General features: G+C 39.0%; 2 protein-coding genes across 3 annotated transcripts; one reads left to right on the top strand and one right to left on the bottom strand.

The window, feature by feature from the left end:
- Positions 1–1,681: 1,681 nt before the first annotated feature.
- mau2 (MAU2 sister chromatid cohesion factor) lies at positions 1,682–9,688 on the bottom strand. The gene is made up of 18 exons (XM_079350119.1): positions 9,364–9,688; positions 8,992–9,075; positions 8,715–8,810; positions 8,455–8,549; positions 8,116–8,143; positions 7,778–7,933; positions 7,512–7,658; positions 6,030–6,120; positions 5,823–5,926; positions 5,580–5,657; positions 5,276–5,341; positions 5,056–5,139; positions 4,508–4,557; positions 4,312–4,389; positions 4,103–4,214; positions 3,279–3,369; positions 3,056–3,183; positions 1,682–2,906 (listed from the first exon to the last, which is right to left on the bottom strand). Exons 1-18 carry the CDS (start codon positions 9,595–9,597, stop codon positions 2,832–2,834), a joined length of 1,797 nt encoding a protein of 598 aa, XP_079206245.1. The 5' UTR covers positions 9,598–9,688; the 3' UTR covers positions 1,682–2,831.
- Positions 9,689–10,277: 589 nt separating this feature from the next.
- LOC306828065 (mitochondrial coenzyme A transporter SLC25A42-like) lies at positions 10,278–16,567 on the top strand. 2 transcript variants are annotated; one of them, XM_079350277.1, is made up of 8 exons: positions 10,278–10,630; positions 11,078–11,171; positions 12,411–12,522; positions 12,778–12,803; positions 13,288–13,454; positions 13,951–14,067; positions 14,311–14,462; positions 15,318–16,567. In XM_079350277.1, the coding sequence occupies exons 2-8, from the start codon at positions 11,085–11,087 to the stop codon at positions 15,641–15,643; spliced, it is 987 nt and encodes a 328-aa protein (XP_079206403.1). In that variant the 5' UTR covers positions 10,278–10,630; positions 11,078–11,084; the 3' UTR covers positions 15,644–16,567. The 2 variants fall into 2 exon arrangements, with proteins under 2 accessions (XP_079206403.1, XP_079206402.1); XM_079350276.1 differs by having other exon boundaries at positions 10,280–10,630; positions 11,023–11,171.
- Positions 16,568–19,862: the final 3,295 nt, after the last annotated feature.

Genomic DNA, 19,862 nt, shown 5'->3' with positions numbered 1-19,862 from the left:
TCTAATCCATAATAACGACAAAGAGAATAATATGTACATTTTTGCTGCAGAAAAGTATTCCTTTACATCTTGCAGTCTTAAGAGGACATTATCCCCCCTTTTTAACCTTTTCAAACAGTCCGCTTTGGTCTCAATGAAACATCTGTGCTGTGCTTTGGTCAAACTATAACATGTATGAAGCAACAGAGGAGGTGTGTGACCCTGTCTCTCAGAACGCTCCGTTTTGGTGTGTGTGTGTGTGTGTCTCTCTCTAAATGCAATGAGACCCATGTTTCAATGACCCTTTAATTGTGTTATATTTTACTGACTATTTAGTAAGTCAAAACTACAATATAACGTTCTTACATCTGTGATGTTTTCAGTCCATATTATTCTGAGTTGAGTTGGTGTGCTTGAAAAAAAACCTATTGTTTTTATATATATCTATATCATACTTTCCAAGTATGTTTTTCTTGGTCTCTGTACTTTTGACACAGATAATTAGTTTGTCTTATTTGGCTTAGTTATGTGCATGTGTGTCTCTGTCTGTACATGCACATTTGCCAGGTCCTTCATTGGTATTACTCCAAAATAGTAACTGCTGTTTACCCACAGTTTATAAATGCTTCAAACTTGTAAAATTTAATTTAGCAATTTCTAGAATTATTCAGTTCATGAGATATTTTAAGGCTCAAAAGCCTCCCTGATATAATCCTATGACGATCATAGAGACCCTGGGGCAGCTCCAAGAATGATTAAGACAAGAGTTATACCTGTTTAGCTTGATCCTCAAGTACACAAAGTGACAAAAGAGCATCCTGTGATGTATCTTGACTATAAAACTCATATAGCATATGGGATCACTTGATCAAAACTAACCTTGCTAATTATCATCCCTGTTAATAATTCCCCCTGACAATATCAGTTTCGGTTGCGCAGTAGGACTGCCTAAAAGATGTGTAAACCAAGAAGTTTAAGGGAAAAACAATTCTGAGCTAAAACAAAAAAGGAAGTTTTCCCCAGGTTCATTCAAGCACCCAAGGCCTGCAGATCGATTTGACCTTTTTATTTGACCTCTTTCATCTAAAGCATCAAAAAAGAAATTAAAGAGTGAACTGTTAGAAACTAACCTGACATCTCTTTAAATATAACATGATGCATAATTTTACAGAAGCACTTGGTTTACCCTTTCCTGCTTGTAATGTTAAATTGTAATAACTGCGAATAGTCAGTGTATAGTTAAAGGATGTAGTTGTGCAAACATCACATAGGTGCAAAAACAGCAAACTGAGGAAAAAGATACATCCATCTTCTTCTCCAATAGTCAGTATATAGACAATAAAACCAAAATGTGTGGATATTGTCTTAAAGAAACTGAATACAGTTTTGTGCTTGCAAAACATTTGGACACTCTAGCACCACCTAAAGGCTACTTAAAAAATCCTCCCGATCACAAACTGAAACTTGCTTACTCTGCAATTATTATCTTACTTCAATGCATCATACAGTTACCAGTATCACCCAGATGTCTTCGTTTCGTATTGCTGTGTACAAATTTAACCGGTCATCAAAGAGCTCAGTGGCCAAGTTCTCCTCCGTTTTATCAAGCTACTGTGTGAGAGGTGCAACCAGAGGCTTCAAAAACAACCTTTAGTTAAACAGAACAAGGTCTTAAAATCAATGTATTAGTCAAGAAAATACACAATTTCAATCAGATTTTTATTGGAAAATTATTGAAAACTAGGTAAGCATTAAAAACATGGGCATTGGATAGAATAGGGTATGGCTTGTACTTAAGCTTCAACTGTGTCCGTACAGAGTGCCTTAAATACCAAGCACTGAGATTTCTACATAGGATAGCTAAAAATACATATCACACTTTACTAAATTGACTTTATAAAATGTCACTGTACAATAAGGGTTCAACAAAGGGGCAAATCTATACAAACAAAGTGAAAAGAAACCCTTTAGTAGAACTATCAAGACAAATTAAAATATAACAAAATAAAAGACTTTTTGAATATCTGTAGAGTAAAATGTGCCCAATGATTTGTAAAAATTAATCGAGAGAAAGATTTATCATTATGTGGCACCTTCTAACCACTAAGGATAAAAATTCAGAAGGATTCCATCTTTGCTCATTAACAGACCGAAACGAACGCATACTCTGGTCCATGGAGGAACTGCACAGTAGAATGTGCACTATCCAAATACAATAGACACTGCCTATGTGAAAATTCTCAGCTGATTGTGTGATCATATGTTACATGTCCCTATTCTTTCAAATATAGATATTGTGCAAAAAGTATCTACGAAGAATGTTTCATTAGGAATCCAGATCAGAAACTAATGTACAGGAAGTCCGCATCAGTAATTTCCATGCATGGACAAAACAAAACAAAACAAAAAAAAAAGTTTGCTTACAAACAAGAAGGCAACGTGAAAAATATTTACGAACAGTTACAAAAATATCAACATGAATAAATTAATTGAATCTGCATGCTCCCCATCTACTATTTTTGTTTTTTCCAACAAATGGAAAAGAAACAGAAGGTGGTCTTTCTCTGAGGCAGGGATGCCTCTTCACATATCGCTTTGTGTCCTCCACTACTCCAATTCAACCCTCGTAGCATCTTTGCCATCAGAGAGCATGAAATACATGTATGACAGTAGTTGCAGTTGTTTTAACATTTGAAAATGTGATAGACATTCAGGAAGCAATGTTTAGAAGCCAATAAAGGGAAGGCCTATACTCTGTGAGCTGCTACAGTGGTCTGATAGCAGGTTGTTCAGCACCAGTCTGTTTGCTTACAACGATATACAAGCTACCATCATCTGAGACACGTGTTTCCTCATAGCAGGCTTGCTAGGCTGGTGGTTGGGCCGTTCTGGGCTTGGATCTGGACAGGAGGAGGGCCATCAGTCCACTGAAAAACAGGCAGAAAATATTGTGATGCGAGTATTACAAAAATGGACAAACTAGCGCTCGTGTGTGCAAACATGAATTGGACATTGCTTTAGTGAAACTAACAAGGATAAATGCATGTTAAATGTCATGAAGGAGTGCTCCACATACACTGATGAGGTTATGCTCGGGGAGGCTGCAGGCGGCGATGTGGTCCTGCAGCAGCTGCTGAGAGAAGTTCTGGTGCATCTGGGCCGCTTCATGGGCATCCATGGTGTTTCCGAGGGCCTTGTTCAGGTCTTTAGACAAACGCATGAGAGCAACCTTATTAGAATGGATAACATTGTGCATATAAAACACGCTGATTATGCTTCATTAATAAGTGGTGGTTTACCTTTTAACAGGGCTGAAGACCAAAGCTGAACAGACATGTCAGGGATCTTGCTTGCCAGCTGCATGGCAGGTACCACCATGTTGTTGCTTTCCTACGGAGAATAACAGCAACGATTAAAAAAGAAAAAAAAGAAGGAAAATCCTTAATTAATACACTTCTAGGTCTGAACTACTTTAAATATATGCATGAAATCCTACATCCTCAGGGTATATATGTTTTTGGATCATCCATGGGCATTAAGCAACAGTTAATGTGTTGCAATTAATGTTTGTACAGAAAAAATAGTAAAAGATATGCACCTAAGTATTTGCATTTTTCCACGTTTTCGCCTAAGACTAGTTATTAAAGTAAGAGAAGTTAAAGTTTACAGTGTTAGTGTTGCGATTGAGGAGGGAGCAGGTTGGACTGGGAGACGTATGTGAGATGCAGCGTGTTGTTCACCAGGTGGCTTCATGGATTTTTTTTTTCTTTGTCTTCTTACACGAGGAAGGAAGGAAGCCATTTAGCTTCAGAGGACTTCAAACAGTGAATCACTCTTATCAAAGGGATGTCAAATAGGGGCGAGCTCTGAGCCTAACCAGTTACATTTATCCTCTGCTGATAAACAACAACACACTTTTGAACTTCACAAAGCATGGCTGTGAAAAACTCGTCAAGTTCATTATATTGCAAAGATACTTTCTTGGGATATTTTTGAATTTAGTTTAAAATGTATATCTGGTTTCATAAGTTAAGTCCGAGCTACTGAAGTACAAGAAGTAAGTAAGATCAAGTGTGCTATTGTGAACACGGTGATCAGGCACAGTAGTGTGTCTTTCTCTTACTCTGTGGTTTCCCAGTACATAGAAGATGTGACCCAACAGAACCAGGGAGCAGGCAGTCAGTCTGTTCAAATCCTCAGCATTGGACATCTTTAGAGTTTCTCTCAGGAAGCGTCTGAAATAAAGGGAAACAAACGTGTCAACATTATCAAAAAAAAAATCGGGTGAATCTGGGAGTTTTGTTCAGAAAAATAATTTTGATTGGGTCATACTTTGCCTCGTTGTAGCGTCCTTGAAAGAAGGACAGTAATCCTCTGATGTAGAAGGCTGCAGCACGGAGGCAATGAGAGCTAAAAAAAACAACAAAAAAACAGGATGTTTGTTTAAACAGGCTTTGACAAAATGCAGTCTTAAATGTGTTAATTTATGTTCCCGTTTCATTTATATTTTTAATTTAATGCTTCTTACCTTACTGGGAAGTTATGGTCTGGATTTATTCTCTCCAGGAGGCTATACAGCTAAAGAAGAAATGAAACAGGAAATACATTTCGTGAATCATTTGGTTTGTATGTTTGTTTTTTTTTGCCTCTTCTCACACCTACTTAACTTTTTAAATAAATACTATCATTCAGCCATTACAACTTTAATCAACTTCCTGTTTCCATAACAAAACAAATAAACAACTTTTCTTTTTCAAATTACTGTACACAGTGAGACTCTTTCTAGTTTATATTGTAACTCGTTAGCACCCTCTGGTGGTCAAACTACACAGTTGCAACACCGTTTCTAAATGCCAACCAAACCTCTGTTTTTTTCTCTTTTCTTGCTGCTCCTTCTTTGAAGTCTTCGGCCGGCTTACACACAAACAACATAACATCTTTAAAAAGCTATCAGCCTTACTGAAGTGTTGATTTTACTCAACAAAGTAGCACATGGCAACTAACCACTTCTATGTAAGTGGTTCTATACATCCCACTAGAGTACAATTTATCTTGGCCCATTATTACGTAACTGACCTCCTGGTGTCTGTTTCCTTCTCTTATGTAGACACTGGCCAAGTTGGTTACAATGTATGTCCACAGTTCCTGGTGTGTGGTGAGCTTAAAGACATCAATAAAGGCATGTTTGAGACGAGCACAGAGAGCAGCAGCAGTGTCAGAAGAAAAAAAAAAAAACAATGATGAAAAGACAACAATGGTGACAGTATTAGAGGAGAGCACATCGCTGTGTACTTACTCGCAAAGCTGTCGTAAACTGTGCCTCTGCGTTATCCATACAGTTGACTGAGATACAGTACAGGCCCTTGAAGAAGAATAACAACAGATTGCCATTTACAGAGCTGGATTTGTAAAAGGAGTCAAGTTCCAGAATATAATAAACATGACATTTCCATGTGATATTTTTATCAGTTTTTTCAAAACAAACATGCAGGCTACGAGTTAGAGTTATTGTGTAAAAATGTTTGCTGAAGTGATCGTTTTCAGGCACACACAGCTGTAGACACAAGTGCACAAAGAGAGTTCGGGTTGGAAGAACTCACTAATAGTGTGTGAAGCTGAGCAGCGTGGTTGGTGAAGAGCCTGGGGGACTGTTGGCACAGCTGACACACCTGAGAGATCTGAATAAACAGAAGAGAGTCAAGTGTTCACTTCCTCAAACTCACTGAAAAACACTGATTCCGTTGTGTGACACGCTTTAGACAGAGCTGCTAAGGTGTCCATGTTTTGTATCTGCTATTTACAAAACGTATAAAAATTGTCATGGATACAGAAAGAATATCTACCTCTTGTAACGCAGTAGCCTTGTGGCCTGTGACGAGTCGACACATGATGATGTGCTCCAGTAAAATGACTTGAAATGTGGAGAGGATGGGGCTGCAGTCCAACACTACAACAGAGAGATACATATCCATACACACATAAGGGGGTGTCAATAAACGCTCCACATTATAATGTTACCAACGTTAATAAGACAGAAACAAGTAACTCACTCTTCAGTTTCTCCAGCTGCATCAAAGCTTTGTCTGTGTACTTCTGGGCCTTTTCCAAATAACCTGCCTGCATTGAGTGCATCACTGTGACCTGAGAGGTGACAAGACAGAGAACCCTTTGAACAACCTGGATCAAGGCCCCGAAGAAACATGTAACACAGACTAAAGAGTGCCATGGCAACTAAATCACAGCAACAAAAGCCTGAGTGTGAAGCGTTCAGTGGGGATAAAGCAGGAGCCTTAAAATGTTTGTCATCTTTTTAAAACCTGGATTCATTTCTTTGCACATATTCTACATTTCTATGTAGACGAGGAGTCCAGATCGTCAACTTGGGAAGTGCTGTGGTTTCTGTTTGCAGCACATTTGTAGTCCAAGCTCTACTGACCAATCACGTATCAGCAGGCTTTTGTGTGCTTGAGAACCACAGTGTGGACAGCACAAACAAGTCAGAACATTAATATCCACGTTAATGACACCAGTTCCCATCAGCAGTGATCTCTCAGGGATTTATTGATCTCTAGGAACAGATATCTGGATAGAGGTGCATCTAACAATACAGTACAGATCAAACATTTAAACTTTATTGTTAAAGCTAATTAGCGATTAGAATTCCAGACACATCGGACGTGGTCGATCCGACCGCCATCTAACAAACAAGCAGTTCAATGCTGTTTCCTTCTCCTCTCGAGGACAGCCAAGACAAAGCTTGCGTGTTTACTTTCTTTTTTTAAGATCTCCATCAATAATTCCTGATGATTGCAAATATATCTGTTTGTTTTTTCCCCAGCTCATACAGCTGTAGTGAGTGGTTGAGAATCCACCATAACTTGTAGTCTACTGTTGAACTAAGACTTCACGTTAAAAGCTCTAACATGTGCAGTGGACAGTGACAGACACTTTTTCCTGAGCGAATGACATTTTTGTTTTGTTTTATTGTAGTCATGGCCTACATAACTTGTTCAAATGTCTATTATATTTGTTAAGTTTTAAGTTGGTGAGTCGGGACAGTTAAGGAAGGATTTACTGAATTTATACTCAGAATCCAGAGACCATCTGTGACCCACCCATTTGATTCTTCATGGCCTAAAACCTTTTGCGTCTATGTCTAAAATGCCGAACAAAGTTAACAGTCGTAACAGTTACAAGACAAAGGAGAAGTTTCTGGAAACTAGTGTGCAGCAAGTACTCAACCATACAATCAAAAACCACTGATGTTCACTTAAAAAAAAGAAAGAACAAATACTGTGTTGAACTTTTGCATTTGAAGTTAGCATGAAGATGTGTAATGCTCGTACTTGTTTCACAACAGACCAAAAAGAAAAAAACCCAGAAGGAGTTTTGAGTGTTCCGTCTGTTTACTGTTAATTTATTTTCACTTCATACTGCAGTAAGAACCTTAAGTAATCACAGCACACGTGTGGCTTTGGTTGACTGATTTTTAGGGACCTAAATGTTACAAGTAAAAAAAGAAGTGGCATTACCAAATAGACGAGGACACACATGTGCTCCTTGGGCAGCCAGTGGAAAAGGTCCGCTGGGTTGCTTGGCAGGATCTCATCATCATGGAGTGTAGAAATGGTCTGGATGCACTGCTGCAGCTGCTTCAGGCAGGGCTTCACACTCTTTACCTGGGGACACATGAGCATGACAATACGTCTGATTTCAGATTCAAGTAGCTTGAACACAACCAGCTTGCTGATCAACAAGCTGTATGTGGGTTCACAAGCCGTGTCATTAAAACCCCTACCTGTCCAGCATCCAGGTAGTGTGTGACCTGTAGAACCAGGAAGAAGACCCTGAGGGACTCCTTCTGGATGGGATTTCCCTGCCAGTTTTCAACAATAGTTCCGCACAGTGTGAGCAGAGGATGTACCTCCCCGAGCTTTCTCTCCATTAGGAGCAACTACAAGATACAAAGAACAAAAAAAACACCATGAAAATATACACTCGATAGAATCCAATGTTTACCGTCATTGTTGTTGCTGGTGTTCGACCGCTATTACTGATGATGAACAGGTATTAGGCTTTTAAGTTTTTATTTTACACTCAAAAACATGCAAGAGGAGCATCGCAAGGTGTACTTACCATTCCCTTACTCAGGAGAAACAACGCCCTAAAAGGCAAAAAAAGAGAAAAGAATTAAGTTCTCAAAATCAATGGTTTTATTTATTCCACTTTTTTTTTAAGCAACAGTTTACTTTAGGAAAGGATGGACAACAGATAACACTACACTAACATGTAGAACCTGCAGTAAGCACACTATCTTTTTATTTCTATTTTGTAGACGACTATTGGGAAGGAAGTGTCACAACTTGCCCATTCTTGCACCCTGGACTAATAATAATGTGTGTTAGTGAAAGTTGAGGGTGTCGTATGCCAACAGCTTTCTAATATGCAGCCAACATACGATTGAGTGAAATTTACCTGGTATATTCTGACCCAACCACTCGGGCGTACTCAGCTCCGACACCCAGCAGGTCACACGCTGACACCAAGTCTTTCTCCAGAGTATGAAGTTGCTGAAAAGAGAACACATCTACCACCTTCAGACAAGTCTTTCATCAATGTGACATTAAGTCAAACTTAAAACACTGGACAACCAACTGTTGGACATGCACATTAAAGAGTCTCGAGTGAATGTCACTCCTGTATGGAAAGGTTTATAAAACAGCACTTCTACATACAGCCAACTGGAACAACAGCCTGCAGTGCCAGTAAGGTGTTTGTTGTGATATCTGGATAGCCTTCCGCAGTAAAGGTTTAGCAGAGTCCACCAAATTCTGGAAAATTCACAAAAAGAAATATTGAAACACCAATGTATTACACTTCAATTTAAATACGTGAAAAAACACATCTTCATACATTGTATATCTCCCATTGTGGGTGGATGGAAGAAGCTAACTTCTGAAAATAGCAGACTTTCATTACTTCAAATTAAACGAACACGTTTGATTATCTTACCTGTTGGCAGAAGAGTTCTGACAAAATGCTGGCGGCTTCAAATTTGACATCTTCAAACTGAGGGACTTGTTGAGATATAAACCACTGGAAATAAAAGACAACATCGTAAGTGTCGGCTATTTTTCTATGAATTAATCTGAAGAGCGGCGCCGCGTTATTTAGCTAATGTTAGCAAAGAAAGAATTAAATCAGCTGCCTCGGGACGAATACCAAAGAAAAAGAAGGGGAAACATTATAAAAATATCCGACATTCCTCGATAAAAAAAAGCTATTAAAATGTTCCCCTTCCTTCACTTGGTTCATTGCTCGAGGCCTACACTTTCCCCCCTATCCACTACATCCCCGCTCTTTCCTATATCGACTGTCCCTCACCGCTTTCTCCAAGTGGCTACGTGCCAGCTCGCTGTTCTTGGTGTGGTGGTAGAGAACCGAGCCCAGCTGAAGATGTGTCCGGGCTTCAATCCGCTGTGGAGGTTTAAACTGAAACACTGCCTGTAAACAATGCACACACAGTCGGATTTTTGGCGGACTCGAGGTCCGAAAATGCTCCGCGAAGCCGAGAAGGGCGAGGTACCAGCGTTCCGGGGCCTCTACGTTTGACGCCATTTTCCACGACAACAACAAGTTTTTTCAGCGCTACAGCCAGACTCCCGGGTTGCCAGGTTGGGTCATGTAGTGCAAACGACCAAAGCATGCAAACATACAGTGAACCTCTTCTCTAAATACGTCTGTTTAGTGTACATTGAATAAAACAAGACAGATAATTGTTGAACGGCCAACAATTATATTTTAGTTTACTTAGTTACAATTTTTTTTTTACAAAATCACATCTCCTAAGCACGAGAAAAAGTTGCCATGGATCCAAATGAATTGACTGTGACTTGGTTTCCTGTTGAATTTTAGGCTGCAAAAACAATAAACTTTATAATGATATTCTTTTTTTTATTTTACTTACCAGTTTTTGGATTATTTTTCAACATTTCACAGTATAGTGTAAGGTTTAAGATGTAGGTTTAAGTTGTTTGTATGTTTTGTTTAAGGTTTGCACTGTAACGTAATGCATGCTGACTTGCAGGTCAATTCAAATTTACTAAGCATCATCTATCATTTGATTATTCGAGATAATTGTGATTTATTTTACAGAGATAGACTTTAGATAGACGTTTACTTAAAATGTGCTGCATATTAACAGCTATTACTTATTGAACAGTGAGATTACTTCTGGTGTGATCAAGTGAACCTGGCAACCAAATGTTGTGCTTATTCTCGCGAGATTCAGTCTTAAAGGAGGACACTTTGTATATGGGTGTTGTAGTCCAAAAAAACTGGCATCTCCTGCCCTAGTTTTTTGTAAGACCTTGAAAAGCCCAAATAATCTTGTGCGCAGAACCAGGCAGTCGCAGAAGTTTCTCGCGGGCGTCGTCTATAAATAGACAAATCTTTGCTGTGGCTTGACACCTGTCTTTTGCAGTCACCTTCAGAAACGTAAACAACAACGCGACGTGCAGACTTCACAGATAGTTTAAAGATCGACTGGCCAGTATCTATCGTGCAAACGAGGATTGTGTTCAAGAATCTTCTGGGCAGACTAGTGACTTGAAGACCAGTAAACACAGGGTCCTTTTAACCACAGAGGCAGGTAATGAAAAAGCATATTTAAATAATTATTTTAAAAGCTACATTTAAACGCACTACGATGATGCATTTGCCTGCTCGTTCATATTTTTTGGGACTGTGATTTGCAAAATTTTGCAATTTATGTTAGGTGTGGTCAATAAGTTATTACCTGCACCCATGAGAAAAACCGATTTCCAATTGATCAAGTTGTTTTAGGTGATTTGCTAGAAAACTGTTGGTAGACTAAACCACAGATCTGTGTATTGCGACACTGTTTACAATCGAGGCTGTTTTTCTAGAACATGGGCGTGCATGTAATCACACAATAAAGATAGCCATGCGTCACGGGGATCGTTTTTTTTGTTTGTTTTGTTTGCTAAATAAGTCGTTATGCTTGTCTCGGTTCCTCTGCAGTGTGTATTCTTGAATGAGTGACCGAGTGTCCGACAGCCTTTGGTAATCTGTGAAGGGCAAACATGTCTCGCACTTTGAGCGACCATCAGAACTGTCTGCCTGTGGCCCAGGACACTGTGCTGGCTCTGCCACCCTCAAGCCAAACAACAGTAAGTAGGCCTATTATTATTATAACTCATTCACATGCTCTGCCTTTTGTATTAAGATTGCATGCTAGAGTACATTACTTTTGACCATGCATGATCCAAGATTTTGAGCAAATCCGTGCATGGATAAGCCTGCCTATTTGTTTATGTGAGTGTTAAACCTTCCAGTAGAACTGCATAATCACTTTAACATAAATTACTTTTAAAGTCAGTGTGTCCCATTTCCTCACCATGGTGTATTTTTCTCCAATAACCTCATACACTGTGTGGCTCACAGGCTTTTCTCAATGTTGTGTGTCTGTAGTTGTGACAAACAGCGTGTGTCTTCCTGGTACTACACGTACTTTTAAAGGGCATGTTCTACTTTTACATTGCTGTAAATAGCAGGGTGGTGGCAGTTAATCTCAAACTGGCCTTAGTTTAATAAGAGGTTTAGTGTATCAAAAAGACTCATGACTGGTGTTCACTACAGGGTTGGTAAGGTTTTTAAGTATTGTCAACACGATTTAGAATTTTAACAAAAAATATTGTTTTGAAAAATATAAAAGTACTTGGATGCTCTAATTTAAAGTACATTGTATCATCAAAATTGTCTGTAGTTGACTCTCAACAATAAATCTTAATGGTGTTGGCAGATGTCAATAAAAAAATAAATCTGACTTCCTAACTTTCCTGACCTAGACAAAATCCAGACGTGTGTCATTCCTGCCCTAATTTAGGTTGCGAAACATGTTTTTCATGCCAAGTGCTCTACTTATCCGTTTGAACTTATTATCAATTGGGTTCAACTTTGACTTCTAACTATCTTCGTGTGGATGCCCGAGGCACACATGTACACACACACACAGACACACACACACACACGCACACAGACACACACACACACACACACACACACACAGGTCATCTACTGTCAAACACCAGTTGTGTTATGTGTTGTGTTTTTGTTATACTGTACCAGTTAAGTTGGCGGAAATCCACGTGCAGACTTTGTAGTTCTATCGCAGTAACTTTTCAGAGAGATAAACTTGGGAGTGCCTGTGCTGATAAGCATGTGCCATTTGTGTTACATATTTATAAGGTCACAAGAGAAACATTGTTAAGCTTAATTTAGCCACACTTTTAAAATGTGCAATGGGTAGATAGCTTGGGTCAGTGAGTGTTATGGCTTAGTTATCAGTCTATATCAGTGGTATGGGACAAAGTATCCAGTAATGTGCACGTGTTTCTGTTTCCTAACAGGACTTGAGAACAAGATTGACGGCCCTGGACTCCCTGCTGTGTGGGGCTTTTGCTGGGGCTGTAGCCAAAACTGTCATCGCACCTCTGGATCGCACCAAGATCATGTTCCAAGGCAAGGAAACTCCACAAGAAAAATAGTTCTTCCCAAATATAGAACTGGAAGGCAGAAAATAGAGTGCTGTGTTACGTTACTGACTTATCCTGGGTATTACAATCCTCAGAAAATGCAACTACTGTTCTTGTGTTTTCACTGAATGTTGTAACTGTTAAGTAATTGTTAATCCTCTTAGTGAATGTTTAGCCTATCAGGAAGCATGTGTTGTTTAACCCTGAGGTGTTCACTTTGTTTTTTCTTGTGGTCCCACAGTGTCTTCAAAAAGATTCTCCGCTAAGGTGGGTTCAGGTTTCTGTCTCAGTTGCCATTCAGTCACTGGTATATTCCAGATGAACCTCAATGAGTTTGAGTTAACTGGCAGCATTACTAGAACTGAAAGGCAGAACGTATTACTGCTTAAATAATCCACTGGCCAGTTGGATGTTTGATATTTTCTCCCCCCCCCAAAAAAACAGTGTTTACAACTCCCTGTATTGATATGCATGAGAAAACATGCAAAACAGACAAAACAAGTCATTACACTTTTAATTTTAATTTGATTAAGGTTGGAAATATTTGTCCTTTTGACATTGTAAGTAAATGATTGATTTCGAAAACAAATCATCAATGGTAAAACAACCTTAGTTAAAGGTTTTCTTACGTGATCTACTTTCAAAGCCAACAGTCACCTTAGAAAACTCCTTCAGTCATTTACCTTTAGTATATTTAAATAGATCTTTTTATTACACAAAGACAATGACACAACATATCATCTATCTTCAGGAGGCCTTCCGGCTCATCTACTGCACCTACAGGAAGGATGGGCTGCTCGGTCTATGGAGGGGGAACTCTGCTACCATGGTGAGGGTGATGCCCTCCGCTGCCATCCAGTTCTGCTCACATGAACAGTACAAAAAGTACCTGGGGGGCTACTACGGCTACCAGGGAAAGTGAGTAGACAGTTTGTCATTCAGTTATTTGTTGTAAAATATACATTTTGTGCGAGATAAACTGCATACTTTTTTTTTTCTAAGTCATAGTTGTATCATTGTTGTAAAGAGGAGACTGTGCCTTGTTTGTCTGTTATGTTGCTTAAATAACCAAGAAATGTTGTTGTGAAAGTTGGTTTGGATTTTAACGCCCTCTAGAGGTTGAATTGAAATAGCTTTGATCTCATTGACTCTCAAAATGTCTCCACACTTGATTCTATGACTTGTATACCTGCACTTTAAATGACATTTCTCTGCCACACTTTGCACTAAAATCAGAAAATTGTCCATTAATACTTGCTTAACCTCAACATGCTGGTGTATTCACTGTAACATGTTAGCATGTAGCAAAAAGGACTGCTGTGCCGGACCCACAGAACATAGGCTCCAGAAGTTAAGAAACTGAGCACTGTTTGTATTATCTTTTACTACAGTGTGTTTTTTTGATTTGTTGCAGAGCTCTGCCTCCTGTCCCTCGCCTACTGGCGGGCTCCCTGGCCGGTACCACTGCTACTATGCTGACCTATCCTTTGGACATGGCGCGAGCCAGGATGGCAGTAACAGCCAAAGAAGTGTATGCACCTATCCCGCATTACATAACACTTCAGACAGTTTGTTAGAGAATCATGTTCTGAAAGCTAACAGCTTTATGTGTTTTGTTGATGTTTCATAAAAATGATACAACGTATTGCAGTTCATGGGAGTTACTGAATTTCCCTCGGGATCAATAAAGTATCTATCTATCTATCTGAATGTAACAACTAATGGTAAGTGATTTGGAACAGTTTGGTAAATCATGTGTATTTTCTTTGGACAGGTACAGCAACATCATGCACGTCTTTGTGCGGATATCCCAGGAGGAAGGTGTGAAGACCCTTTACAGAGGCTTCATACCCACTATTCTTGGTGTCATCCCATATGCAGGCATCTCATTCTTCACATATGAGACCCTAAAGAAGCTTCACACAGGTACTGACCATGCCCCTTGACTTTGTTTGTCATGGAAACGTTGTTTCCATACGTTGTTTAATTCTTTGATATTTAGCACAAAAGTAATCGTACCATTTGTGATATGTTACCTTGAAGTTATAATCATTTTAACCAGTTTAAATGTGCTTTTTGTAAAGTGGTAAAACATGTGTTGCCACATGGCTATTAATGTTTATAATCTATTGGACTGTTATTGATTTACAAAGCAATAGGCTCTCTGGGACTATGTTTGCTATTTTTATTTCATTTTAAAGGAGAAGAAATTTATTTTTTATTTATTTAGTCATTTAATTAGAGACATTTTTGAAGTGTGACATATCACCTGGACAGAAGGAGTTGGACCCCAGGAGTCCCACCTCAAACTGTATTTCGGTCCACTTGTGTGTACAAACATAAAACCAAATGAATCCATATTTAGTCAATAAACCCAGAGGGTTTTAACTTAAATATTGTATCCAATAATATAGTAGTGTAGAGCCTAGATAACAGAGAGACAAGAATTGCAGGCAGCATTTGGTACTATTTTTAAAGCATCGCCAAGTTTACTTCTTTCTTTTATTTTTATTTTATTTAATCTTTATTTATCCAGGAAAAGTTACTTATGCTACTTTCCATGAAACATGTGAGCCAGTCACTTTTATGTTAAGAGAGAGAGAAGGGCAGAGTTAGCTCGTCCACCAGAGAAAAGGAGTGAAGTTCAGTAAGAGGGGGATGTGATGTAATTTAGTTTTTAAAAACCTGTTGATATTTACTACAATAGATTAAATGATTTACTATTGGCTGAGAATGATTAACTTCTAAATGTTCTTCCTCCGTTTCTTTCTCTTGCTGTAGAAAAAACAAAGCGTTCCCAGCCATACCCCCACGAGCGCCTGGTTTTTGGTGCCTGTGCAGGCTTGATTGGTCAATCTATCTCCTACCCTCTGGACATAGTGCGTCGGCGCATGCAGACAGCAGGCGTTACAGGCTCGTCGTATGTAACAATTCTGGGGACCATGCGTGAGATTGTAACCCAGGAGGGAGTTATACGTGGACTATACAAAGGCCTGAGCATGAACTGGATTAAAGGGCCCATTGCTGTTGGGATCAGCTTCACTACATTTGACATCACACAGAACCTTCTCTTCAAAGTGCACTCGATGAGCAGCGTCACGCACTGAGTCATCCGAGTGACAACGCGACAGTGAAGGATCCTTACCTGCACTCTCTTGTTCACTTAAAACAGGATATCAGAGGTGGATAAATGGACAGGACTTCTGAGCAAGAAAAAAACATACTATCGCTTACTATGTAAATGTATATTCAGTGTTCACTGTGTGAGAGAGTGTGGTCTAAATTGTTGCTCACACATTTTTTCTTTTTTTAAATCATGGACCCGTCTTGGTGGCTAAAGTGATCAATGCTGACTGTTTGTTGATAATATTCTTCTTGCACTTTAATAGCCCTGCATTTCTTATTCAGTTTGCTCTTGTATTCACAGAGAGAGCTTGTTTTTAAAGAATGTTTATCTTTTAATTTGGGAGATGTTTTATTTTTGTGGAATCATTGCGATTGCTCTTTTGAATCGTTTTCGTCATGCAGTATGATTGGTGCTGAACAAGTGATTTTGCAATATGTTTGGTTTTTAATTTTCAATTTAATGATGATGCCAATGTTGATTGAACTAAAATGGATGGTGTAAATGAGTGTCCAGAGGTGGATCATGTCAGCAGGACTGTAGAGTTTCATTGTCCGTCCAGCATTGAGATGGTGTTCATCAGTGTTAAGATGTCTAATAACTGGAACCTAATGAGAGATACGAGAAATAAATATAGATATAAATATGTAACATGTTTTGGTTTACATGCATATCACCAACATTTCATCAGCTCTAACAGTGTTGTGCTGGTTCAATCATTGCTTTGATTTGACTGTAATACTCAGTACATATATACTGAACCCAGGCACTTATCCCTGTCATAAGTTTCATGTGAACAAGGAATCATTACTATTCAAATATCATGTGCATTTCGAAGAAACACCATTTCCAAAGATGTATGTTTACAGTTGTGTAAAGCACCCAATGCAATAAAGTGTCCATCCAACATCTGGCAATGACTCATTTTGTCCACTCGGGGGAGCTGCCTTATAAGAAATCTTGGACATTAAAGGCTGGTCTGAAATATGGCCTTTAGAAATCAAGTGAGAAGGGCACAAGAAATACTTAATCTGAATACTTCTGTTTTCTAATGGAAAATTATAGACATTTTTTGAATTAACTAAAGATGTGGTCTTTATTATATCAATGGTGTGTTGATTTTATGTTTTTTACCCCAAAGTTCCCCCAAATTCACTGGGAATGTTGTTGGAAATTAAAGAATTAATCTAATCCATTATATTAAATATGTATATAAACTAAAACGACTCTATATGTTCTGTGTTTATTTCATAAAATCGTTTCTGACCTATGTGCGACCACCTACAGTACCTGTGCCCTGTCAATAGATGGCAGCATTAGGTGAAGAACCCTTTAGAGTGCGCTCTGGACCATAATGGAGGTTAGTTGGGCTCTGATCATCTCATGGCCTGAACTTGACCTGCCCTCTTGTCGTTGAGACTTTGATATGAACTTATTTTCCCCCTATGAGTTTAATTTGTTTCCATAAATCCCACTCTCACGTTCGTGCAATAAGAGCTTTTAATTTGAGGATGTAAAAACAAAAAAAATACAAAAAAAATACAAATGTTGTGAACATCTGAAACATTTGTGAAGACATACAACAAGCACACACATAAAAATGACCAGGGTTAGGGTTAGGGTTAGAGTTTAGGATTTCTTAACACTCTCTGTATGCATAATTCATATATTATTTTCTTTTAAACAAAACATATCCTATGATGTTCACATAACCGTGACATCAAATTTAACCAGTGTTTATAATACGACCTATGTTGGCGTATATATTTTGTTTCGTGTAATTGATATCAACTCAAATAAAAAGGAAAAACAATGAAAAAAGATACAATCTCAAAGAAACAACCAGAAACAAATTCAAACATTAAAAAGAAAAAAAAAAGTAAATATATAGAAATCCGTTTTGTTATTGTTTCTACATATTTGTATTTTTAACATTTTAAATCAACAACTTGTTTTTCCTCCTATTATTGTTTTATCTTAAACTCAGCCTCACACACACCCTTAATATGCTTTTATTTTGTGTGTGATAGACATCTCTTTGAATGTTACACAGCTATGTTTTTTCAGTTTAAACAATTTAACTGATATATCTTAATATCCCAATGGTAGTTTTGATAATAATAATAATAATAATGATAATCAATATAAATAATATGAACATTTATATTGATGTTTTTGTGTTTGCTTAGAAATGTAGTTTTTTGTTAATTCTTTTTCCGCAGGTTAGTGTGCATTAGCAGGGACTTTATAGATAGTAGTCAAATGTGTGCCTGATTTGTCGCATTGGTGATTGCATCATTCACCACCTTTTCTTCAGCAGATGCTGAGTGTCATCTTCTGAACTTCACATCCGAGCAGCTTGATAGAGGAAGGCCTTCTTCCATCTGTCCACCCTCCATCCCTCTGTCTCTTATCCTTTTCCCGCCTTTATGACCTTGACTGTGAATTATGGGATATCCTGCCACCCCAGAGTGTGCAGCCACCCAGCCTGGTACTGCAACAATTGAAACAATACCATTGGGTGGATAACATGGTCAGAGGGTGGGTGCCTGAAGAGAAGCCGGTGAGGAGGAGGAGGAGGAGGAGGGGTGGGCTTCTTGAAGGCGCAGTTGCCATAGGTAACCTGGATGTGAGCCAGGAGAGGGGAGTGAACCATTTGCATGTATTCAAATCTCGCATGAATAATTCACTTTGAAGCCCCTGCTGGAGCACTGGCAGACAATAGCTGTTCACACACACAAATTCACAGTAGATGGGTGAAAATGCACACAAACTCAGCCTTCCAACACACACATTCTCAGCCTGATCCTGTGTGAGAAAGGTGAGGAGGTTATACTGGGAGGTAGGCAGGAATAAAGACCCAATGTGAAAGCATAGTACTATTATTTAACCTACGCCTCTCAAACACATTCTCCTCCATTTAGACGCCCCCCCCCAAAAAATGCATAACCAGTCAGGTGCTGTTTGACTTTGGGCTTTTACTTTGGAGGTCACTCTTTCAGAGGCTACGGGTGGGATGTATAGTAAACATATGCATGTACACACATGTTCACACCCCTGTGGTTCCTTGCTAAAGCCACACTGGCTCAGATCCAGTTGTCGTTTCTTTGAAGGTCAGCTCAGTATTCAGCACTCAAACACCTGCTGGCTCACAGTATCATTCATAAATTCACCAGCATTAAAAAGCCTTCAGAGACATTTTATCTAAACTGTCCAGTAAACTTTCATCATAAACTTGCCTTAAAAAAGCTGAAAAATGAGAGAAATAATACCTAATCGCACTGCTGAGACTGTAAAACTCTGCGACGAAGAGCTATTATTCCTGCATGCATGCACGCTGATATTTACAAGACCTATAGGGGCGTCATCTTCTCCCGCCACCTGCACCCTCCCTACAGCTCCCACTCCTCATAGCTCAGTCTTGTTAATTTTATAAGATCCAGCATATTGCCACTTATCGGCTGGCAGTGTTGTAAAAGCTCTGGGGTCAGTGCATTACTGAGCTGCTGGGCTCCACTCTTCCATTAGAGGGAGTGTTCAGGCTGCGTCGGCCTTCACTCAATCAAATACGGGCTGCAAACGGCTGCTCCAAGTGCAGATGAGGGGGCATAAGCACACACACTTTCACACACAAACACATACAAATGGAGACTCCTTCAATACCTGGTTGTGAAACTATCGTGCGCATAAATCTAGGCACATAAATCTGGGAACCTACACACATTCACTCACTCACTTACACACAGTGTGTGCTTATCCTCACTGTTTCAAGCCCCGAGGGGCTAACACATTCATTTGCATGGAGTGTTTGCATTTAAAGAGAATAAATGTATAGGTGTATGTGCTTGTACTGTAGCTGACATTTTGAGCACTTGGCATTTTGAACAGGTTCAACACCAAATGAGATGTAGCTTCTCTCCACCTCTGGACCGGTTGAAGAGGATGAGGTGAGAGTTTTGAGCAAGTAGAAAAAACAATAAGGGAGTGAGATGGATTAAACAGAGATGCTCATAAGAACAAATTAAATAGGATGTGTGTTTGTGTGGGGAATGGAAAGCAAAATTATTTTTCAAAATCAGTCTCAGGATAAGGTCAATGTTAAGCCACAGGTTTTCAATGTAGAGTCAAGGTCGTTGTAAGTCAAGCATACTGATACCAATATGGCGTATACCTCTCACACCAATGGAATGCTGTAGTTATGA

The sequence above is a fragment of the Symphodus melops genome (assembly GCF_947650265.1).
Source record: "Symphodus melops genome assembly, chromosome: 8".
In the NCBI taxonomy this organism is placed as follows: Eukaryota; Metazoa; Chordata; class Actinopteri; order Labriformes; family Labridae; genus Symphodus; species Symphodus melops.
The sequence above is the reverse complement of the archived record's forward strand: the minus strand, read 5'-3'. Positions and strand labels throughout refer to the sequence as shown.